Source organism: Diuraphis noxia, unplaced genomic scaffold (genome assembly GCF_037042655.1).
Source record: "Diuraphis noxia isolate RWA-SAM2 unplaced genomic scaffold, SU_Dnox_SAM2 contig0008, whole genome shotgun sequence".
In the NCBI taxonomy this organism is placed as follows: Eukaryota; Metazoa; Arthropoda; class Insecta; order Hemiptera; family Aphididae; genus Diuraphis; species Diuraphis noxia.
The window spans coordinates 4,562,258-4,589,947 of NW_028301718.1; the positions used below are offsets into that span (position 1 = coordinate 4,562,258).

Sequence of the window (27,690 nt, forward strand, 5' to 3'; positions counted from 1 at the left end):
GATCTCCGTGATAATATCATGACATATTAATATATTATATCTATATATTATATAACATACATATTATTTTTACTACAGAATATTATAACTCGATGACGGAATCGTGACACTGCGACAATATAGTACCACCGCATCACCCTATTGACGTCGTCATTGCAAATTAGACGAACCATTTGTCCCTCTTAAGTCTTAAGCCTGGCTCAGACTAAGAAACATTTGTCAGAAATATACTTTGCTGACATCGTCATCGACAAATATTTATGTTACCGCTCATGATGAGAAATAAGAAACATTATCGATAACAATTTTTTCTTTGGTTTGGACGAAGTTTTAGGGCGATGACAATGTTTATCTCCCTTTTACAATAACTAACTACCTAGTACCTAGGTGTAACTGGCTTTAAGGGCTTAACGTTTCCTAAATGTTGTTTAAAGCTTATTTTATATTATTTAAATGAGTTTTAGCCCCCCCCCCCAAATCTCAAACCCTATTTGCGCCAATGATGATATCACATGTACAATGGTACCTATATACTTAAATATAAAATATTACTCATGTACAGTATTTATAATATTTTTATTTTTAATATATTTAAAAGACAAAGTTAAGTTTTCAAGGTTCCATAGATCAATGGCAGTTTATAGGGAACTGATTCTAGATACAGCGCCTAATTCCCATAAATATATATTTTTGTTTAAACATCCAAACTTTAGGTTTTAGCTTCATCTCACCTAATTTTCTCCCAAAGGCATTGCCATAGATCAAACACCACGGACAAGCCACCATCAATTATCATCGTGTGACACGATGGATATGGATATCGAATAGTAACGAGAACATATCATTTGATGGAACGCAATATAGTTATCGACAGGTTTTTTTGCAGTTCATTTTATTACTATACATAAAACATATTATGTACGATACCCGCAGTTACCTTTATGATATTAATAATTAGCCGTCGCCGTGCCGTGCCTCGCCACTGGTGTTCTATTATTGACCGAAGTGTGTGCACAGTGGGGGAGGAGGACACCGATATTGATTCAATAATAATTATGTCCGACTTTTCGTACCTTTTACCATTTTTTTTTTTGTGGTATGTATTTTATTATGTACCTACACCGACATGACTTTAGGAGTAGGCACGTAGTTTTTGTCATACTATAGCAGAGCTCTGAGCATATACATATTAAATTAATATATTATTATTTATTATGGCATATTGGCATTGTGTGTATTTTGTAAGATATCAGAAAACTGCACGTACGTGTTTTCGAGGGAAATATAATTAAGTGCGCCGAATCGGTGGACGGCGAAATATTTTCAACGTATTATACAAGTATAAAATAATGATAATATATAAAATATGATATTTTCATACAAGTGTTTCTATATATTATACGATAGGAGAGGCGAGGTGAAAACAGGTAAAAAAAATACTAGCACCATTTTCCACGGTAGCCTATAAGAGGTGAACGGACCCCGTTGGGTTTCCGTGTTCCATCGCTTGCCGTCATCGTCGTGTGTATAATACATGCAGATTTAATATTAGCCTTGATCATCATCAATACAAAATCACGATAATAATAAAATAGTGATAATAACAACGACACGTTGAAGATTAGACGATGGTTATATTATATATACTTAAACTTAACGTATTATTATTATTATATAGCCGACCGGCACGGGCAAGGAGGCGTGTTTTTAGAGAGAAGCAAACATAATAATAATATATAAGCACGTTTTGTGAGGGAATTTATTGAATACGAATAACAAAATGAAAATTAAATAACTCATAACTAATTATTACCCGTTAATGCATTATACTTTTCTCTAATATTTTTTTAATTAGAATTTAGGCACTTAGAGCTTTTTTTAAACAATTAACTTGTCAATTAATATTAATCGCCTGATCATCAAATAATTAATATCCAGTTTTGATTTATTTAAATTAAATCCTATCGTTTTACAGTAAATGATGGTACTAGTATAAAATATATAGAATAACTTATTAGATGTGTTTCTACTTAAGAAAAGTACAAATAAAAATATAGTATAAACTGATATCAATGAAAGGGAAAAGATTTTAATAGTAATATAATAATAATAATATTCATAATAATAACATATAGGTTGGTACAAACTATACATACATTATATTCATGTTCATTTTTCATTATACGAGGTACTAACGATAAAATATGTACAACTTCTAATAAAATATTCAATCATTAATTTTTATGGACAATTATTTTACTATTGTTATTATATCAACATTAATCAATAATCTCCAAACAATGTAATAATATATCATAATTATTTTAATTATAGGTCATAAAGATGTAATGATAATAAATTGCTCATAAAAAAAAACATATAAAATAAAATCAATTTATAGAAAAAATGATGACAAGCCGTACATCATTATACCCAATCATAATAATATTGATTTAAGATAATAATTATCGAAGTATAATATAATACATAACCCCTACTTGAACAATAATATTACAGCACAATAAATTCCAAGAAATTAAAAACATCAAACTCTTGATTCACGCTCAAAAAATTCTAACTATTAATATGTTTTTGAGAAAAGTCAATGAGTCAAAAAGTGAATAGTAAAATTCCTTATTTCAGATTAAATATAAGTCTTGAATTGCCAATAGTCAATAGATACATATTTTCAAATGTAAAAATGACCTATTGTGTAATGTTGACAGACTAATATCAATTTTATATGATCACTTAATGTAGCTGAAATACATTGCAATTTGCAATTATTTTGTTTTAGTATAAACTAAAATTACAACCACAAATAATAATAATTAAGTGAAATACACATTACTCTCTCTTTGAATAGATACGTATACAAGTTCTGCTTTAAATTTCGAGAAAGTGAAATTTCAAGTTGAAAATTTGAACTCAACAGCTACCGCGTTCTCGTATCACCTGTTTTTATATTCACATTTCACATAATCATACATCGTTAGTTGTTACAATATTGATATTATAAATATATATATAAGTTATAACTAACTAGAAAATGCGGTTAGGTACTTATATTTCAGCGGAACGATGAAAATTAGTCGACGAACTGAAATGTTGAGGTTTTAATCAGATAATGAGGATAACGCAAGAGTCACCACTATTTCACATACATATAGACCGTGTCGAAAACGCTCTTACTTCGGAAAAAGTTATTCGTTTCGATTTCAATTATGTATACCACAGCTGCAGTTAGGTATGTTGAAATTCTAAATATTGTTTTAACTTTTATAGTTTTCAATATACCTATATCGCGATATCGTTGCTTAACGTCTTCGTGGAAAAATACTTACAGAATATAGTTTGACTGTAATAATGTACTTGTTGAAATTAAATATAAATAATACCATTGAGTATAGATAGTATATATATAGTATATATATATATATATATATATATATATAGTACTATCTATACTCAATGAATAGGTAATATCATAATCAGGCAATAGTATACTCAGTAAGCAGTATCAATTATTATTATTATTATTTTTTTTTTTTTAACAACCTGATAATATTAAATATAATAAATGAAGATCCTCATGATGATATAGGACGGTATAATTATTTTATTAAATAGATAAATCATAAATATCATAGTTTATATTAGCTTATATAAAAGTTTTACATAATTTATTATTATGATTTTCAGCAAGAACACATTATTTTAATTTGCCTAAATTTTTTTTTTTTAATTGTCTATGTTTGAGGTGAATGAGGTATTATTATGAAATGCGGATTGGTTATAGGTACCGAAATTTTAGTGAATTATAGTATACCTAAAAATAAAAATAAAACTCTAGTTTCCCACATGCATAACTATAATTAATAATTAATAACCACATGTTTATTTCGTTGATTACTTAGTCATTTTTCTTATGCATACATCATCCATATTGTCTGTAAATGTGTATATAATGAAATCAAGATCATTGTGTGATTGAAACAGTCTTAAAGTCTTTATTTACTGGTTTCTAGCCATAACTTTTGAGAATACCAAAAATATTTTCGTCACGCATTTCTTAATTATACTTTTAAAGCTATAAATTATATTTAAACGAACGTATACTTCGGACATATAAATATTTAACAAACAGATGTCACTATAATATTGATGAACGTAAGAATACGTATTTACTATTGAGGTATAAAATATAGTTCTAACTACTAACTATACAACTGCGCTAATTTACGTAGTTTGTATAAAAATCATAAACTCATAATAATAATATTAGGTATATAAGTAATCAGATATTCAGAGATTTCTAATAAATTATATTCCATGTATATAACTATATAAGATATATATATAAGTTATAAACTACTGTGTTAGAAGCAATATTATTATTATTATACTGGTATATACTAATAGTCTGAACAAAAAAACTGTGTACGGGAGAGTACAAATACAAACCCTAAAACCTCAACTACACACACACACATATATATATTAGAATATTGTTCACTCGAGGCGGGTGGTTTACACATGTTTTACGATTTATTACGCGTCAAGACGATAAAGATAGATGCACGTCTATTATAATAATATAAAAACGAATAATATGGCGTGGTATAATACCCTCGATACATATAAATCGTAAGCAATGAACGTGGATTCAATAAAGTCATGTGTGTAATTTTGCGATCAATTTTTTTTTGTCTGACTAATACTGTTTTTATTTTTCTTCTCACACAATAAGGCGGTGTTGGCGCCTTACTTTATCAGATGAGATAACTAAGGGTCGTCTGTATATAATACCTACGTATTGTAATATAAATAAATGTACTCCAAATCGATATAAATATAATATAATAAGGAGTGGCAGACTGACACGGCTGATGATACTTATAAGGCACTCAGTAATATTAAGGACGACAGTTTGAAATTTAAAAATCTAGAAATATTAGATTTTGCCTTAAAATGCATATTTTCTAGTAAGGTGGCTTAAATAAATAAAGTTATTCTAGATTTTATATTATTCTATACGCATAATAGAAGATGCGTATGCTATAATAGCCAACTATATACACCAAATGGAAATTTATTGAAGTAATATCTATTAACATTAATTTTAAAATTTTTGTTATGATATTCCTAAGCGAAAATATTGTAGACATATTTGAACTTTACAGGATAACTATATAAATAAAATAGAAAAATACATCATATATAGAAATACCAACATTTTGACTACTTACCTACTTATTTATAATCGACAAACGGTAAAAAAAAAATTTTAAACATCTATGGAATAAAATCGTCGTACCCGCACGTACTTTCAACCATTATAAGTACATCATCGACAATTTAAGTTCAGCAGGATAAATTTTACATGTTGACACAACAAGTTTTAATATTAAAGTGAATTAACCTATTATCAAACTTATAGTGCCTAAAAACATTATCTTTGTTTGTACATCGGTTTTTATGATATCTATACAAACATTTTTAAGTTGTAATATTTTATATACCTAATTATAAGTCATAACTCGCTTGAAAATTAAAACATCACAAGTAACCGTGGCATACTAGCACAGATAGTATTCTCATCCATTGAGTTTGATAACGCAAGGAAATTCGCTCTATAATATTAGCTAACAACACGAAATTTGGTTCTGCTAAACGCAAACTTAAAACTTTTTAGGTACCTATGTTGTACGTATGTAACGGCGAACAATATGCATGATATAATGTGACATCCTCTTAAAAATAAATTCTTAATAATTCGTATATTGTTTGTTTAGCCGTTGAACTTCGAACTATATAATATCGTTTATTATTATACCCAGATTCGTCTGCTGTAACACGTTCGGGCTACGCACAACGCGGTGCGGCAACGGCGGCGGGCGCAAACGAGAGACGTATGTGGCGGCACATCTCATCACACACACGCACACACATGTGTATATACACATCACCCATACACACGCCACACACACACGCGCGTGTACATGGACACGCATATGTGTGAGGGAATGCGGTCGGAACCCGGGCCGACGACGACGAGGAGTTAGTGCGCGTATATACATATACGACGACGCGCGGCACACAAGGTAGATGACCTTGGGATACGACCTCCATCGGGCCAGGTGAATGTTTGTATAATAATATTATTATATTATTCGATGTGTGTACGGATAGTAATAATAATATGTATCCAACCGCATTGACGACGACGACGTTTTTCGGGTAAACGATGATGGCGACGACCAAACAGCCGACGGGGTAGACGATGCGAGATGTAGATGGAGATTGAGATTAATCGTGAGAGAGCGAGAGGACCATATCAAGCAGCACCATCGATCATCCCTGCGGATTCGATACAATTATATTATTGGCGAACGATCGACGGACGCGCATTCCTCGACAACTGCAGTGGTGTTCACCCTTACTTATTATAAAATCAGTATTCAACACGACGACGGTTACATTGTATTTTATCGATAGGGGTGTTTTTTATTATTTGATAGTGAACGTTTTTCGAAGTGCATGGAGAGATCTATAACATTATAGAAGGGATTATAAGAAATTATAAGAAATTATATCGTTTTATATGCAGTGCGCACATACAGCAGGGATCTATATATCAAAGGTTTAAGAAATGATTATATTATATTAAACGCGTTTCAAATCGATTAACCTCCCCGTCGCCGTGGCCGCGGCCGCACAATAATACGTATATAATCGATAGCTGCACGGATGTCCGCAATACAATAATACGATTATTTTGTTTTATTATACATACATACATTTCTATACTCTTCCCAGAATAGAGGCAACTCGCACCTCTACTGCACAAAGTATGGTTCGTCGATATTTCATTATCATTAATAATTAGGAATAATATCCTGAATATTCTGATCGCGACTTTGGAGATTACAGAATAATACTGCACTTAGAATAGTATGAAATTTGAACTACGCCATTTTTATTTTTTATTTCCTGTATGGGTGGCTGTATATTCCTACTTTTCATTATATACTTATATGAGATCGGATGTCATATTGACGGACGTTATTCAGACTGCAACAAGGCCAACTGCATTAACTAGTAACCACGATTGATTAATTTTCAACATAATATATGCAAGTTTTAAACCTCATAATATTAACTACCTACAACTTACTGTAACTATGATTTATGTAGATATCTATGAATATATTTTTCATTAATATTGAACAATTTTTGCTTTGTTCATTTCGACTGTGTCAACAAGAATGGTTTTTAATTAGTGATAAGATAATAAAATTAATGCAATACTACAGTTAGTATAATTTAATTATTTTCTGTTCTTTAAAATGAAAATGTAATTGCTTTTGAATAAGTAAACAGTATAGCAGGCGCTATATATAACAAGTGTAGTACAAACAAGTTATTAGAAAAATGTAACGGAGATAATATAAAGCTATATTATAAAGACTATTTTTTTATAGTTAATTAAACAATGACTAATTTAGTATATTATAATACATTCTAAGTGAATACCAAGTAGCATTGAAAAAATGAGAACTATGTTAAGTACCATTAAACTACAATATTATGAGACTTCAGATATGTGAAACCCATTTATTTTATAGTATAACTACAATTTAATATCATAGAGTTGATGATGGTATTATTAAGATTTTGAAAATGGAAAACCATTTCTGTAAGATTGATTTACTAGAAATATTAATTATTTAGCTTTTATAAGTTTGAATGTATATGTATATAGGTACCTACGTAAATAATTTTTCATTTCAGATTTTCAGATTGGTTGAGTTATTAAATAATCAGATTTTTCTATATTTAAGAAAGTGAACAAAACCTCGTAAAGTTGGACCATATAGAACTATATATGAGTGGATCGTGGGTACTTATTGATCCAGGGCTTATAACATGAACGACAGTGTGTCTATAAATACACTGCATATAATATATATATATATAAAGCCCCGGACAATGCCAACAATTTCTCCAGCTGTCGCAGACCATATGGAAACCATTATAAATAAAAACTTGCAATGAGCTCACACGTTTTGTGGCCTATATGAGATACGTTTAAGTATAGAAACACTCACATGTTCGTCCAGCGAATAAATCAGTTCTCCGTCATCGAACAGCACGAACCACCTTCTCTGCCATCTCTGAAAAAAAAAAAACAAGAAGATATAATTATATGATTACTATTCTCGAGTCTCGCTCCAATTTATTTGTTAATGTTTTAAATTTAAAAAAAAAAATCAAATTATTAATATTTAAAATAAATATTAAGCGAATCATATAATTTCAGTCGAATAATTGTAATCTTGATATTAGACGTTTATTGTTAAATTATTGGAATAATGTTTAAGTTAATCTATATCGGAACTCAATCATAATCCAAAATATAAAAACTTAAAATCTACGTGTACAATACTAAAACTTTGAATCAATATCACAATAATATGTGCAATTATGCATACGCAAAATTGATAGACTGGAGATAATGGTGTCAAATTCGGTCCTGAGGGAACATATAACTATATAGGTGCCTATCTAAGTACCGTTAGGCTAGGTAAACGCTGAAAAGAAACACCAAATCATTCGATACTCTTATAACAATACAGTGCGAACGAATGCAAAACCGAAGGCGATGCAAAATCTGTATACCTATTATGTACTCCGGTGTCTGTAAAGGAAAGACAGGTCAAATATCGCTGAATCTCAATCCAGCTCATTGAATATTATTATATTTTCTTTTTTCTGCGGGCACGTCAGAATTGGTAACAATAATATTAGAATATCGTCAGTTCGGTGCTGAAGGATATCATCCAATGGGTGTTGTATATATAGACCAATGTATTCTACCATATAATGTGTACTTAATCAAAAATACCATACAGACTAGATTCAACGGTACAAGTATATTATACAATTATACTATAAATTTGAATACGGTTTTGAAACAATTGTTTTCTATTGAAAAAATCTTTGGCAATACGTTTGCCCTATAGGTATGTTACATTTATGAACAAAAATATTATAAAAATAATATTAATAATTACTAAACACCTACACTTCGCTTTCAAATCTCAAAGTTCGCACGTTTTTATTTTTAGTGGCAACCAAAAACGCCGGACGTTATTATTTACATTTTCTTTGAGTGCAAACAAAGCCGCAAACGCACAGTGTTATTTTTATACATATAATATATAATATAATGTATTAAATACCAATTTTTTGTACTTAAACATCGTGTAAAACTCTATGGGAAAACACTTGCGTGCCTAATAATGAGACTTTATACATCCTATATTTTGCACTGTTCTATAATTATAATTTGGCAACACGTGGGTAAAACTGAAACGCTGATTTCACTGTATCACAAAATGAGGATAATTGCGTGTACTTAAGAAGCGGAACGCCGGCGTGCTAATTACCTTTACTATGTAATTGTATAGCACAGTAAAAGGATTAGTTACTTTATTGCGTTCAAATAAAATAATCGTGTTTAAAAAATGAAGATGAGTGATGTATATATTATTTTTATTTATATGCTCACATGAGCAGCAGCAGGCTATATCAATGTCGAAAATATTGTCAAGTGTTCTACGGACCATAATAAGACGTGACTGAAGTTACGGAAACGAAACACCGAGCAGTGTTACAGTGAAAATACATAACATAACTGATTTGTCATTACTATCGTTGAGTGACATAATGGCGAAAAACATATTAAACACACTAAAGTTTGCAAAAAATCAATTTAAAAAAATTGATGATATAACTCTGGAGGTGTCTATCTACTTTTATAATAAATTATGTATTGTACATTTTTAAGTAAATAGGTAACATCTCATATTCCGCGGTTGTTTCTTGCTTTTAAATAAAATATATTTAACTTATAATTTTCAATGGAATTTTTTTTTACCATAGATTTCTTATACAATTATTATTAATCCCCGTTTTTATATTTAACAAATTGTTTGTCAAATATCTATAATCTTAAAATGAATAATAAATAGCAATTTAACGTATAATAATAATAATTTATTGTGTTTATGTATATAATACATATAGCGATATAGGTATTATCAAACATTGATGTATATATTATTATTTACGTGTATTCAAATATTATATAAAAATAGTTCTTGTAAAAAATATATTATAAAGTTTAAAACAAGTCGTTGAAATAATAAAACATAGTCATGCTAGTATACTTTTTAAAGTTTATATAACTTAATGATTTTAAAGATTATAACGTAAAAACATAATATACATACAACTAATTCATTTGGCGAGTTTATTTAATGTACTTACTCATATTACAAAACGATTATTATGATTATTATTATTTACTACTGCAGCCATATATTATATATATAACTATATAATATTGATATTCTCTATAGTATAATAAAAATTGAATAATACAAAGTAATAGTGTAACTGCAGGACGCAGGTACATATTAATATAAATGGCCTTTTCTTGGCACGGTTTAACTTTAAACTGTATATATTAAAACTACTAAGTTTAATAGGTACTATAAAAATGCTTTGGCTGTGTAGTGTATATAGGTATTGAATAGTACTAATAAAAATAAACGATCAATGTTAAACGAGTTAGGTACTATTTTGTATTTGTGTTTCAGATTCGTTTTTCAATTACATTTCACTGATGCAGTGGTGCAGGAATGTCGAAGACAGTATAGTAAATAGGTAACCACCAACCAGCAACAACGATAGACATGATTTTTACTTTAAAAAAAACACGGTGCACATACACACAAAGAAAAAACTCGTAGGTAGTCATATTCCGTATAGATACATTGTATTTTAGTATGGAAGCACTTAAGCAGCCCTAATATGAAATCCCAGTCACATATTATTGTATATTGCATTTGAACCAAATGGACGGATGTTCGAGGCTATGGCAAACATGCAGATACCTATAATAATATTCTATATTATGTATCGGAAAGAAAGAGAAGCTTCATTTTACGCTTAGCCGTAATGACTAATTAAAACCTGAGTATCGCAAAAAACTTACTAGTAGGTAACTATTATAACGTGTAGTGGACACATGCCAAAATATAGTACACTTTTTTAAGATACTAGAAAAAACAAGTGTCTATAATTTATATTATGCTTGTCACAATAAGTGGATGCACGTCAACTAGTTGATTTAGACACATACTGAATAAACTTTCAGTGTTGTAAAGTTTTTCTCAAGTTATCTTAAAAAATATATACCCTATCAACAGTCATTATACAATTAAATAACGTTTTTACTAGAAATACTAAATTTATTGAAAAACATTAATTTAGTTATAATGTCTTAGTAATTTATATTGTAAACGAGCATAATTACCTGCAAAATCTGACATCGGACACCATATAAATGAAGGTAAATTAAAACCGGGATGTCATATAGAAGCGCAAAATTAACGCAATTACAATATTGTTAACATCTCAATCCTTAATTCAATACATCATGTTTCTTAATATATCGATTTTGTAATCAAAGTTAAGTTAACTGATATTTCTTGGCAATTTACCAGTTTCGTGTTTTTTGTAGTCTCAGTGCAGTGTGATAAAAAAGTTTCTCAATCGATTTTATGTCATTACGATTTAACATATATCTTACGCTCCGTAAATTTTACTCGTAATAATAAGTTATGAACAAGATTTCTAACAGGAAATCTTAACAGTAATTGCTTGATATACACGTGTAAAAAATCATAGACTTAAAATAGTACCTATAAATTCGAATGATCTCGAGAAACAACAGAATTGACAATCAACTTATAAAATATTAATACCAAACTTAGTATGTAAATGAACAAAAATTACAACTCTACTAAAAGTATTGAATTTGTTAATTGGTGACGATTTAAAACCATTTAAATTTTTAACAGCCTGATCTCATTTTACGTATACATATCATATAAGTATTAATATTTACATGTGTATTGAATTTTTAAAACGACTGCGTCATACACAGCTGCATAATACATAAAATCGTATAAATAATTCGATAGAATCTAAAATATAGACACTCAATAATCGACATCCTACTCATTGGTTTCATTTAGTTTCATTTTTTTTTTTAGATTAAAAAAGTTTTAAACTACAATGCTGAATCATATTATGTAATTCCCATCTATTCAAACTATTTGAACTAATTTGATTTGTGAAATTCCCATTTATTAACATTATGCATTAATATATACCATAAAAATACGTAAGTACTCAAAATTGAATAAAAACATCGTAATAGTGTGTTAAATTTAATTTCAATAATGAATCATTACAAATGAAAAACTACGGTTCTGAGCGGAGACAGTTCGTCAGTAAACCTCCATATTTCTAAGGATATTTCATATTATTTTTATATGATATTATAGGTTAGGTTACTATAATGAATAATTTATTTTCCTATTAGTAATTTTTTTTTTTTTTTTTTTTATTTTAGAACCATCAGCAATAAAACTATTATAGTTCGACAATTAGATTAAAACGATAAATAGAATTTGTGTGTACAATTTAAACGATAACATTAGTATGAATATAATGTTAATAATAGTTTTAGAATATATAAAATAATAGAGAGAAAAAAGATAAGATAAAAACATAATGAGGTGATTATTGTTAACAATGATAAATAATAACAACTAAGCAACTTTAGTTAGAAGTGAATTGAGGACTGTGGTTAGCAGGGAGATAAGAGGACTAATAATTGCGTTTAGATTGGAAATAAAGTTGGACAAAATGGTTGAGATGGGTGGAGATGAACCATTCGTGTTGTGATTTTTCGTTGCTTCTGCGTAGTTTTTCGGTTTGATAGGAGGAGGTTCGGTTGGAATGTTGGCCGCCAGAGGGACTGCTGGAGGAACCGGTGTATCATTATTATCTGTGTTATTCATTTTTCGTGCAAGGCGCCTCTTGAGATAATATTTTTTTTCCTGCTTGAAGGCTGGGCAGCCTCTATAGTTGGCGGTATGAGCGCCGGAACAAAGTACGCACTTGGCCGGTGTGGCACGAGATTTGGTGCATTCCACAGTGGGGTGGTTTTCACTGCATTTGACGCAACGTGGTTGATGGTTACACCAGTTACGAGTATGTCCGTACATTTGACATTTTTTGCATTGGGGAGGTTGGCGAGATTTTCTGGGCTTTTCGATTATAACTATGGAGTTTAATAACTTAGTTACTTGAAATATTTCTAAATTATGTTCCTTTGGTTCAAGGTTGATTAAGAATAGTGGCAACGGTGCCTTTGTTTTTTTATTCTGAATATTGCTAACGTTAAGGACAGAAAATCCCAATTCATCAAGGACTGTCTTGATATCCTCGGTGGGAGTGGAGTAGTGTAAGTGGCGGACTACAGCTTGAATTGGACGTAAATGTTGAGGCGTGTGTGTGTGAAAAGACACACGGCTCTTATTAAGAATAGACGCAGCATTAGCAAAAATATTGTAATTGGCCGAACGAATCGTTATGAATGCCATAGAAGACTTAAAGGTAACTGCGTCTGGGCCCAAAATGGAAATAATATCATACTTGAGCTTTGAGAAGTTAGTGACATTTTTAATGTAGATTGTCGGAGCGCTGTGGCTAGATCCGTCGCTGGTCGGTTGAGTAGACGTTTTCTTTGAATTATCCCCTTGAACTAGTAGCTCATCTGTAACTGGGGGTGGACTGAATACCTCTGGTTCGGAAGTTGTGCCATCCTCGAGGGCGGCAAACCTATTTGGGGTGACAAAAATTTTGCTTTTCTTTTCGTCAGTTGTTGGAGAAGACAGAGATGACGATAGATTGCGTTTATTGTGCGTGTTATTTCGATACATATCGAATGGCCGCGTATATAGTTACGCAACAAGCAAGTAATTGAATATAAAACGCATTACGCTATCGGGTAACGATAAGGAGTAACATGCGTGTTTACTCTACGACGGTCGGCACCGAACTGACTATTAGTAATTATTATAACATAATAGCATACATTATTATTCTTAATTTATAAAGCCAATACCAAGTACTTACCATGAAATGGTGTGAAAATGGTCATGGTAAATTTTTATTATTATTATTATTATTATTAGTTACTAGTATAAAACTATGATATGCTCATAATAGTCATAGTATAAAATTGGTCTAAATAAATTTCAAATGCAATTTTATATAAAAATAATATTATTTACATAATAGGAAAAAGCTTTTACTTACGAATAACAAATTTATCAATTATTATACATAAATATTTAAAATAATTACAATTTAAAATTACTATAAATAGCACAGAAATATTTTGAAAATAACGTTATTTCTAAATTCCATAAAATGCTAATATGTCTACAGTTTTTCTACCAAAAAAACACTATTAAATCTGAGAATTGATTCACTATTACTACTCCAAAAAGCGATGACAGCAACGGTCAAAATTAATTTTTTTTTTAACTAACACATATTATTGTAAAACTATAATACCATTCCGTTTAAAATCTAAAAACGTTTTGGAGTACCTAACTAAATTATTTTCAAGCTGCAGTTTTATCAACGTGTGTAGATTATGAGGTTGGAACGGAAGTGAAAAAATATATCGATCGATCGGGATACGAAGCGTACCTCAAATAACTGGCCAACGAAAATTATTACATGATATGATATGTGAATTGACTCGAGGACGATGAACCCATTTGGCGGTGAGATGATTGTTTATTCTCATACACTTGTATGTGCGGGTCAAGTCCATTCCAACGTATATATGTAAAGAATAGAAAAATAATAATAATAAAACAAATCGGCCATCATATTCGCTCTTTTGTGAACGCGTATTATTATGTACACATGCGGTTTTCGATAATGATATTGGATTGATAACACCAGAGAAATAGTGCAGAGGTCCACGGGTGGCCGCGGTTGTACCTAAGCATAATATATAAATATAGGTATAATGTACATACTATGTGGCATTGGTAATAGAATTCGAACAGTACTACATATTATAATGATATGTAGAATATAGTAGCGGTTCTTTTAATCTAACAAAATAAATAAGACTTAATAGATTTTTTAAATTTTAATTACACTAACATTGATTGGTTTTGCTATTCATATAATATAACTGCAGTTATATAGCTTCGGGAGTTCGTAGAGAGCATAATATATATATTATGTCTAAATATAGAATTTCACAATAGAAAATAAATATGGAAATTAAAACATTGGAATTGAATATTGAAAACTATAGATACAGGTCTATTAATATATAATATTGTTCGTTATTCATTAAATATTACAATAGTATATTAATTTTAATTTCAGAAGTTAACCAAAAACTATCATTATGGTTGCAGAAGCTTCTTTAGCCAATACTTTAAATGCCGAACGTCATACTTTTATTTTAGATTCTGAGCGGAGAGATGAATCTATTAATTTTACAATGATATGTATTTTTTTAGTCTGTGTAATGTGTACTTACACAGTTACATAAGCAACAAATAGTCAAAATAATGCATCAATTTCCAACTTCAGTAACTTTTCTGGTGGCAAAGTGAATCTAGCTGGTGTTTTCAAAAGGTCAAAATAGAACATTTTCAGTATATTTATAAAACTAAACCAGTTTAGGACAAAATCGATTTTATGCATAGATGTAACTTAAAAACAACTAACGAATAGATGTAAGTTAAATAGATACTTGAAATGTTTACCTAATGTTTATGCTATTAAAATCCATATACGTTGTATAATTTTAAAAATATTTTGACCTTTTTTTTATTCTATTAGTATTTTATAGGCATGAAAAATTTTTGATTTTCATTAGTTTTTATATAACTGTCAACGAAAAAATGTTCTCATACGTAGGTACTTAATTTGCAATTTTTTATGATTTCAATGAATTTTGACATATTTATAAATTATAAATAATTGTTGAAAATTTAAAATAAAGTTTCTTATAAAGTTATCTCATAAATATTTAAGTGTTACCAAAAAAATTTAACTAAAAATATATTAGAAATATCATATATAGGTATATATATATCATATAGGCTGACAGACTATATACGGATGCCGCTCAGAACCGTTTTTCATACACAATGATTTTTTATCATTAAATTTAAACTTAACACGACCTATTCATTGACTCAGATAACATCTAGTGTACAACAGCGCGGTACCCACCTTTTTTTATTTTATTAAAAATGCAGAAAAAAAGGGTAAAATCTGTCTACAAGAACAGTGATTCGTAATTTTAAATTATTTTTATTACATCATAAGTGTATAAATATATTATAAATGTCATAAATCTACAGTTTAATATGGCTTACTTAGTATTATATACTATATTATTTTACATGCACATATGCATACATGACCTAATTGTGCACACCTTTTATACCAGCTGATGTTTTAATCTTTCACAGCGATTAATCTCCCTTTTTCCAGCTATGTAACTTCCGTTTTCAAGCACTCCTCGATGTATAATATGAAAATCAAATTTAACGCAATCTGCCTCCGACCTACTTATTATTAAAAGTTATAACTATTATTTCCCACTCTCATCTTGAACTCGTCACGCCTACATACCAATATTATTATAAATGCAAATTTAAACATATGAAATTAAAATATAATAAAACAATATTATTAAATTATTACGTACACGTATACCTATAAATTGTCTAACATCTTCGATGCAATAAAATTATAAGAAGAATGATTTGAGGTGGTTTTCATAATGTTAAAAACAAGCAGTAACTTAATAAATACTTTTTAATTATACGAATAAAGCGATGTCCAATGAGTAAGTTGAAATCTATAAAGAATCAGTTTGATCATAAATTTGAAGGTCATGGTATGCAGTGTAATGTGTAAAGCACAGATACATAGTATTAATTACAAAATGTAGTAGCAATTATTTCATAGAAATTAACAGCTGTCAGCATAATAATTTATGGTAACAATATGGAATTGAAAATCTATATTTCCGAACAGCTATATTGCAAATTAAATATGTAAATTACATAATTTTTATTTATTGAACTTAACATAATATTCCATAATATTATAACTATTTGTTTCGTTAATCAATTTAATATTATCTCAAAAGTATTTCTTCATTTTAATCTCGCACATGAAATGTAATTCTATACAAATGCAGCATAGTTAGGGTGTTCCAATTAAGAATTTACATTGATTAATTTGAAAAGTGTTGACTTTTTTTATCGTTATCATTTTGTTATTTTCTGAATGACAACATTTTAAATTTTATATTCCAAGGCTATACAGTTTTGAGTATTTTGGTAATGTATTTTCATTAACGGTCACTTAGGTCACACATCCAAACATAACTGTCCCCATCCTTCACTATTTTTCGTCAACATTAAATGTTAATCTTCATGCGGGTAAAGTCTACAATATCGCTTTTTACACAATATCCTGCCATCGATTTTGGCGTTTTCCTAAAGGTCTTTTTCCTCACGGATTCTCTTGTAAAACTCTGTCTTAGATTCAGGTTCCTCCACATGTGACCTACCCATTTCAGTTTTTTTTCTTTTTATATAATTTATTATATAAATATCTATTATATAAATAACATAACGATATGCCTTTTACTCAATTTTTCAATTTTTGGGCCAAGACAGGGTTCATATTATATTCTTCTTAATATTTTCTTAAAAAACCCCTCAGTCTTTACTCCTCGGTTTTCCTTCCAGTCAAATATTGAGCTCCATACAATACTAAAGATCTTATTAGCGTAATGTATAACTAAAATTTTTGCTTCTTTAAAAGTATTCTTGACTTAAATAAATTGTTTAAGACGAAATGACCATTTGAATCTTTTTAGTATCTCATGCTTTAAATTGTTTGATTGGATAATCATTATGGTCAGATTTTGGCCAAATACTCCGAAAAAACATAGTAGAAATATAAAATTAAAAATATATTATGTAAATAATTTAAAATATGATAATGATAGAAAATACAATTTTTTCAAAAACATAGTTTTTCAATCGCATCAAAATTAATAAAAAAAAAAAAAAATTAAAACTTTTCGAAACAATTAATGATTGTAAAAACAGTTAGATGGATCATCTTGTATCATCTTATAATATGTGCATATGAATAATATTATATTTGTTTATGGCTTAATTGGTATTACAAGTTTAGGTACAACATATGCCTAACTAAATTTAGTAAGTACCAAAATATGTTGAGTTGTTATTATATAATACACGTTAATAATCAAGCGTAAAAACAAAAACAATATTTTTTTATTAATTTGATTCCATACTTCTGTAATTAAATGCTTCGTTTCTACTACCAGAGGTAGCAGAAATAAATAATTATTTTAATTATTTAAAGTACCTATAATATGCTGTATAATTAAACGTGAGAACCAGAAAACATTTAAATTTATACTTTGTTGTTTAGGTCTAACTCATATACTATAGCATATATTATACATTAGTAATACGCATTAGTGTAATTAAAAACATCGATTAAAAATAAAATAGGTATAATTTTTTTTTTTTATACTTGTATAGGCAATATTTTTTCTCATGATATATAATAATAAATAATAATATATTACCAATTAGTGGCAATAATAATTATCAATTTTTATTAACTTTCAAAACTCTTGTATACTCCATAAGTATTTATATTGACAAATAACAATTGAGATGAATTAAATGTATACCAATAGGTATATATATAAACTATAATGTATCGACTATTTAATGATCAATTGTTCATTATTATGTACAGTATATAGAATATGAATTATAAATATAAGTATTGATCATCATAAATCATAATACAAAAAAATATCAGATATTTCTTTTTATTCTTTTTATTATTCGTAATATTATAATTTTTAATAAAACAATAAATTGATATAGTTTTTTCTTGAAATATAGTTATAGGTCACGAGAAGATTATGAGTCTGATACGAACGTGTAGTTTACTTTACGACTTTATTGTGAAAATAAATATTTAAAAACCCGACACTCCTGCTATCACAGAAAAAAAGATACGCGTGTATCATCAATGTTTATCTGAATTTTCAAGGACATATTAAATACATGTTACCTTTACTACTACTATATGTTATGGACACCACTGCCTGTTAGCTCAGGGCAAATTACACTTTAATTACCGGTTTGAAAAAAAGTAATAATAACAACAACAATAAAACGTGAACGAATCGTGCGTTACAAAATCGTTAACAAATTGTTAGTATAATAACACAACACCAAACTAGTATCAAGGTCGATGAAATATAATATAAAATACTTTGGCTGTAAGGCGTGATGACTCGGAAAAATGTTTAAGTTTGAAATTCCAAGTGCGAAAAAAAATCCCAAGGAAATTTAATGAATGTACGAGTTTATGGGTACGATCTGATGACAGGTTACTTGACGTGTAAATCCACTTCAAGCGGCTGTCCTTAACATCGCGGGTAATATAGTGTAAATGTACGCACGAAGTACAGAAAGAAAATCACCTAAATGACATAAACACCACCAGGTCTATAGTTAAATCCAATTACAAGACTAGATACTTATTCATTTTACGTGCTACCCTAGTAAATTGGAATTACTGAATTTTAAAATACTTTGGAAAGAAATCATCAATATATCATATGATATTAAATACTATAGAAATATCCTTTTTTTATATTACTGATTCAAAAACAATGCTAAATCTTGATTGCTTGAAGTAATGTATATTATAACATAAAATCTAACCGTTAAAATTACGAATCCGTTTGACGATACCGTCAATACCTGCGCAACCATATCATATAATACGCATTAATATTTAATACCTACGTATATCTACCTAGATAAGTGTACACTGTACAGACACGACTGCAGTCTACTCATCGTTAATATTTCGAATGCCTGATTACAATATTATGTTCTACACACGGTTTTTTGCAGTATTTATCCTTCACATGTATACGTATACGTAGAAGGATAGTTTTTATGCGTGTGAAAAATCTTTGCTTCACTTGTAATATACGGTACAAGTACCTACCAGTAGTATTACACTATATTATAATAAATCCAATTTAGTGATTTACAATATATACATACATTAAAATTCGTATGTAATATACCTATATATATAATCGAATTTCGTATTTTCTTGGGTATAACATAATAACGTATAAACGATAAACGTTATTAACAAACTCATCTCAATATAACAGGTCCATCATTTGACACTTATATTACTACCGGCCACCAAGATAAAACAATGATGACGTATGATTCGAATTTATCGGTTCCACTATACGCGGCTTTCTGATTGTGCTCAAGACGTGGTAGCCGCTCTGCATGTTGCCGCAGTAAAACGAAAATACCGTAACGCCATTGGTTTACATAATATGTATATGTATGTGTATTTCAATGCGTTTTTTCATACCATTTCGACAATTCATGCATTTTCCGCGTTTTATGCAGAAATCGCGATTAAATCGATCGGCCGCCGAAGGTCTCTTATCCCGAACGCGCACGGTGAAAGTATATACCTATATATAACTACACTACTACCTACCTATACTATACCTAGTATACCTACATGTTTCCTTTCCACCAGCTCTGATCTACCGCTACACACGGTCAAATCGATAAGCCATTATATTCATGTCATACATAAATGCATAAACGCGTTATAATATAAAAAAAGTATAAGTACGCACCAATACATAATACAATAATGCATGCAGCCATTGCACCGATCAAACCATAATCCTTTACATATTATATTAACAAGACACCATTATCTACGCGTATTTATACCATGGTGCACCATCGACACTGATTAGACACGATGCTGATCTGTATTTAGGGTATAACGGAGAAAATTAACGAGTGATATGGGTCACCTTATGGATATATAATATATATAGATACTAAAAGTGCAATAAGTACATAAGTATTATATTTTATATAGTTTCGAGTTTTGACACATTCACGTAATAAAAATGTGTTTTATTACGATACACTTCCTTCATAAACATATCTACTTATACACCTACTTTATTTTTCTACGAATATATAATATTAAATTAATTATCGGTGTAAGCTGCGTGATATGATACATGTATCTTTTAAGTTTCACAGAATATAATTTATTATATGTTTACTTTTTACCCTGTGCAACAATCCTAACTCCATCAGTTTTATTTTCTTACCTGTACCTAATAGGTTATGCTCAAGTAAAACTTAACAATATATTTCAACCAAAAAACTTTCAAAGTCATCTTAAATAAAATCTCATATAAACTAACGTATAATATACATATAATAATAGTTAACATCTTTTTATTTCAACATCATTGTATTATTTATATCGATCTATAAATATTTATCCTGTGTGGATCTGGCCTTCGTCACACATCGTACGCCAAAAAGGGGGGCTAGGCCACTTGGCCTAGTCAAGCCCACGCGGCACAACAATGCGAAATGCACGTAACGCCAATGATGACGTTTACCACCCGTCTATATAAAAGTGTGTGCCCTATGCGCACGCGAGCCATCCTCATTTGGTAACGTCGATTTACCTATACACTATATTATAGTAGGTATACACTATTATTTGACAACGACGACGACCGTTCAATCGGCGTTGTATGATAATATTATGTATACAAGTTTTGTCGGGATAGGCACGCACCGCACACTGTCCTTACAGCGACGCCCACTAGGAAAGACAATACACCGTCCCCGCGTATACTGATCATTATTATTGTATTTCATGTTACTATTATCATTATTTATTATATATGTCTAATGATGAAAAGGAAAAATTTTACATATACACATACATACACACAATAAAGGGCGTTGTTGCTATATGATATTACATCATATTAGAAAAGATAAAACAAACGGGTATATTCCAAATCCAACGACGACGGTGTGATATTTGTTGCGAAGCGCAGGCTCTGTTTAGAAGAGAATCACTAAAAACGTCTACTACAAATGAAAATACATATTTTTCATGCAAACAAATTCAAATGATTAAAAATATTCACATATAATAAATGGATTATCAGAATTTTTTTTTATTTTCCATAATCAGTATATACTCAATCAGTATACTTAAATGTATTTTAATTACTAAAGTATCATAACCGACTGATGACACAATGCTTTAGAGATGGTAAATTACAAAATATTATTAGAAATAAATTGTTATAAAAAAACTTGTTTGTTTAAAATATTTACTTATCACTTGGGAATGGATTTGAATGTAAATTACATTTTTTTTCTGAATTTCCATAAACATTGTTTTCCAAACATAAAAGTTCATTTCATATACCTATCAAAGAATTAAAAAATATAACTTAAATTTTGCATTTTTTTACATTTTTCTGTTATTAAGTATTTTTTGTACAAGAATGAATAACTTTTTATACGAATATAGTTAAAGTTCATTCCATAAGAAAAAATAAAATATTATTACCATACCTACTTCTATTTCTATAAAAAATTATGTTTTTACGGGTACAAATTTCAGGGTGAAAATAAGATAAGAGTTTAAATAATGACAAAATATATTTCTCTATGTTCCAAATAATTTAAAAAACTTTTTTAAGGAAAGCTATGTTTTATAGATCTTTTAAATCCGTTCCTTAGAATTTAGATATCATTAATATGCGATTATGTAAATCGTGATATAATAATACTACTAACCTATAGAAATATTAATTAATATAAGTATTGTATACAATTTTAGATATGAAAATCATACTAATAAATAGTAAATATACCATTTATAATAGGTAAGTGTATTATATCAAGAAATATACCTACCTATTTAGATATAATATAATATAATTTTTTTTTTTACTGATATTTCTAGTAGCAAAAAATAAATAGAAACATGAACATTCAGTAAATTTGTATTGTTTCTACAAAAAAAAATTCATCAACAACGAAATTTATATACTATAATATAATATATATTGTGTGATTATAGATATAAAAAAAGGATCATCTGTTACGTGCTTGTTCGGCTTGACTGGTGGCCGAAGTCACGTCGCTGTTGTCGCTGTCGTTGTCTTTGACTCCAGCCACTACCCGTGTTTGGAGTTTTTTTTTCATCGTATATATTATTTTCCTTATTTTTTGACCGTTAATTTTTTCTACTACGGTCGTCTTCCGTTAATAACAATACTACGTGACGAACACGTATACCCATCCTGTTTCTGTTCTTATACTCCTGGTATAGGAATACAACAACAACAAAACGTGTATACGTACAACATTGTGAGTATATAAATATATATATATATATATATATATATATATATATATATCATACTGAGTACCTAACATATAATAATATTATATGATTATATGTATACTATACTATACAGGATGTGCGCGTTGTCTTAAGTGGTGGCTGGAACGCGTGTTCTGGGCGAGAGTTTATAAATATAAAACATGATGACAGCGGGTGTATCGGTCACCGGAGGAGTACCATTAACACACGACTTACACGTCAGTACGACGACGAAGTCTCAGCGAATTTCAAATACATAATAAGCAATAATTGCAGAGCTTTTATAACATTTTTTGTATAAACGTAATATACTGCAGAGAACTTAGAAGGCCGTGTGCGTTTTCCAGCTATTTTCTACATTTATTCAGACAGACAGGAAAACGGAAAAACGGTTGTATATGATGTGAGAATGAAAAATAAGTGTCTACAATTTTTCGATAAAACGCATTAATATAATCTCCTCTTGAAACGACAACTCCCTGTAGACGTCCAGCAACTATCGGACGATTTCGTGATAATAGTATATGTATATATTTTTTACCCTTTATGTCTCTTCTGCACTGCAGTTCATTTAGTATATTATATATACCTACTCACTATTTGTCATATAAATATATAATATTATGTTTTACACAGGTCTGTCTTGAACTAAAATACGATATTAATACGCACAACGCGTTACAACGATCAGGCGATGTGTACGTGCTCGATAGATTAAACGATATATACCTAGTTGATTTTAAAAATGGTTTCTTGATTTGAACAAAAAATAATTGAATAAATCTAAAAAATGTCCAATATAGTATACAATAATAATATAAGCAAGTAAATTGTTATGCATATGAAATATATAATCGATGTTGTTTCGACAGTAGTTTAAATGGAAAATAAAAAGATATAATATATTTTTCAACCAAAAAAATCTTAAGGTACTCTTATCATATATACCTACGTAATATAGTATTACCTATGTTATTTAAAATTTTTTTTAATCACAAAAGCACAGCATCTGAAGAACTATACATACTCACGAAGAAGTGAAATTATATAGCTTTAATAATATTTTAAGCAAACAATATATTTACCAAACAATATAATTTTTCAATATATTCTAAATAGTGAATGGCAACAATATAAAATACTATAAACTCTCATCACATCTAGTGCAATAATAATCAATTTACGAAGCCCAATACTACAGTTATTTATATCTATAAATAAAACATTTAAATGATTTTTTTTATTGGTGAAAATATTCTACGTAGCATAGGCCATTAGATTTAAAAAAAGTTTATTTAATTACAAATAGTTTTAATGATTTATAAAATTAAACAGTATAGATGCAATATCGTCACATCGATGCAAATTGCAATTATATATTTTTGAATTAAGTGTAAACTAACTAAATATTAATCATCATATAAGTAGTATAAATATAATAACTAAATCTTCAATCAAATAAATTTACTTTTGCACCCAAGTTTTTGTTATTTTATAAAACCCGACAAGTTTGTTAACTTTTAAAAAAAAGTATTTTTTTTAGCTTAATACCTTATAATACTTTAAGTAGGCACTTATACAATTTAAAATAAATATAATGTACGATTTGTTCTTTTATACTGCAACATAGCCTAAAAGGTAGTCAGAGTCAGTCAGTGACAGTGACATCAATATAACTATACTATACGTATAGGCTGGTATCCATGACACATTACGAAAACAATGAGCAATTTTCGCTAACCACGATAACACGAAAAAACCCATCAAATTAGACCTCAGATAAAAGTTTTTAGATATTAAGATTCTTACTGCGTTCATAATGTTGTGTACCAGTCATTAATTTTTACTAGCTCACACACGATATTTATGAACGATGTATGCACACTGCTGTATATATAGGGAAAAAATGATAATAAACAAAATTATCTCGAAGTAAAAAAAAAACAAGTTGTGAATTGTGATCATTACTGCATTATTATGGTAGGCCATTAAAATTATATACACACACTGACCACGATCAACTGTTGTAACAGTTCTCTTCTTATTCCATTCAAAACGTAATTATGGTCAAAAACTTTCTGATAAAAAAAAAAAAAAAGAGAAACCAAAATAATATCATCTATCCCTTAGGTGAAAACACCATTGACGACTTTCACTATTTCCGATTGACCGGTTTTTGCGATTCGAAAAAATGTCTACCAGGTAAAAAACCTGATTCGCGAGGGATTAATGGAGCAAAACAATATTCACTTAAATAAACAAATTCGATCATCTTATCTAGTAAATAATACACATACATTTAGAAATTTATATTCTATAGTAGTAAAATGATTTTCACTAGGATTAAATAAAATTAAATACCTAGTATCTTCCAGTCAACAATGATTTGTAAAAATTTTAATTTATTAAAACATTATATTCGAGTAATGAGTAAATACACAACAGTAGAAGTAAAAATGTTTTCTAAAATATTTACCTTTGTTCGATTGATGGGGTTTGTAAAGTCTCGCCCAGGTGCAACGAATAAATATCCGCATTTCACAGCCTTCCTTGTAGCCTGAAACAGAAATTTTAACATTATACATTATTATCGAAACTACACAATCGCATTCGCTTTGATATACATATTTCATTATTTCGTAATATTTAAATAGAGTTGATAGAATAATTAATATTACTTCAGGAATTGTTTTTAACAAATCAGACCGTAATAAATATATAATGTTTGATATTATATCTAATAACGAGATAATACGTTTGTTTTTACGCCGTTTTCATAATTATAATTTAAAATCATTTATAACTACACATTAGTCATTATTTTATAAAATATTTTGACAAAAACAATCCATTGACGTATAAAAACTAAATAAAAATATATAAAAACCAACATAACTTCCGTATACAGATTCTTCAAATTATAGTCAGGTCAAAAGGTAATAATTTGCCTACAAGTCAATGACACCGTGGTTTTGGTACTAGAGCATAGTATATAAGTATACTATGTTGGTGTATACTCGTAGGTCTTCTAATTCGTTACCTGCATGTCGTGTGTGATGGATTACTGAGAATTTTTAACGACTTCTTAGATTTCACACAGGATTAGTGAAAGAAAAAGCTTAACAAGGAAAGATTTCGACACTTGTTTTGCTCTAATTTTAATGGCGTTAAATACAATATATTATTAAACTTAAAAATTTAATTAATACACTATCGTCTATGCCCTATTGTTTATGGTAAATATGTACTTATTTAATATATATTAAGACAAAATCAGTAATAACCAACGAAAAAATAATATCATATAATAATATATACCTAAAAATTAGACGTAATTTTCTGTCCTGATACAATATACACAGCTACTATTGTTTTGTTCGAGCCAAACTAGCAAATGTTGTTGTTAACAGCAGAGTAATTAAAAAAACAGTTGTTTTATTATTCGCCCAGACGCGCAATAACTAATAAGCATGTTTCAATATGGTCGTGAAAAAAAATTAAATTACTCCTATTCAGTTGCACCGTTACGTGTTAAAGTATTGTTGGCATGAACAGTAAAATCGTCACAGCGAGTTTTAAATGTATATTTTACATAAAAAATATTTTTTTTATATGTACAAATAGTATGAAAAAACAACACGTCCGAATAATACGCATATATTATTTTTATATCCGGTATACGAATATTAACGACAAACTGCTAAATTCCGAACTTTTAAATTTTTTAAAGGCTTTTAGATTTAAGACTTAGATATAGGTATATATACATATATTATATACCTCTAGGTATTCATTATAACACAAAAATTACATTATATGACTAAGAGAAAAAAAGATTTTTTCAAAAATCCACATTGAAGTATAAAGTAAAAGTATAACATAGTGTTAATATATATGTATTTCTCCATACAACGAACGTTAAAAGAAAACTGTAGTTATAACGAATAATATCTGAATATTATTAAAATATGTATGCTTATTAGCTTATTATTACTGTTCATATTAATTTATCTTATAAATAATACAGCCATTTTTAAATTAATGAGAATATATAAAATATACTGATTTAAATATTATTATTGAGGAGTTGATCCCAATAGATACCTATATCATATACGGATTATGGTGAATATAATTCAATAAATGTAAATCTATAGTTTCATAATCTACTTATTTGTGTAGGTGCATGCATATATTTGTTTTGTTGGTTCGTTTATATATATCAGAGGTTCTCAAGCTTTTTTGGTTCACGGTACATCATTATACATCACAAGTTTTCGCGGCACACTCAACACAAATGTAATGAAATAAATTACTGTTTTTAATATTTTTACCAGCATAATTACAAATATCAGAAACGTCTCGCGG

At 28.9% G+C, this 27,690-nt stretch overlaps 1 protein-coding gene across 2 annotated transcripts in view; it reads right to left on the minus strand.

The window, feature by feature from the left end:
• The window catches only part of LOC107161976 (protein outspread-like), a 94,060-nt gene that overhangs the window by 47,177 nt on the left and 19,193 nt on the right, over window positions 1–27,690 (minus strand). For both annotated transcript variants that reach the window (XM_015508635.2, XM_015508637.2), the window contains exons 2-3: window positions 25,799–25,879; window positions 8,112–8,177 (exon numbers count right to left, since the gene is read on the minus strand). In XM_015508635.2, the coding sequence (XP_015364121.2) occupies window positions 8,112–8,177; window positions 25,799–25,879 (147 nt within the window). The remainder of the gene's footprint in view (window positions 1–8,111; window positions 8,178–25,798; window positions 25,880–27,690) is intronic.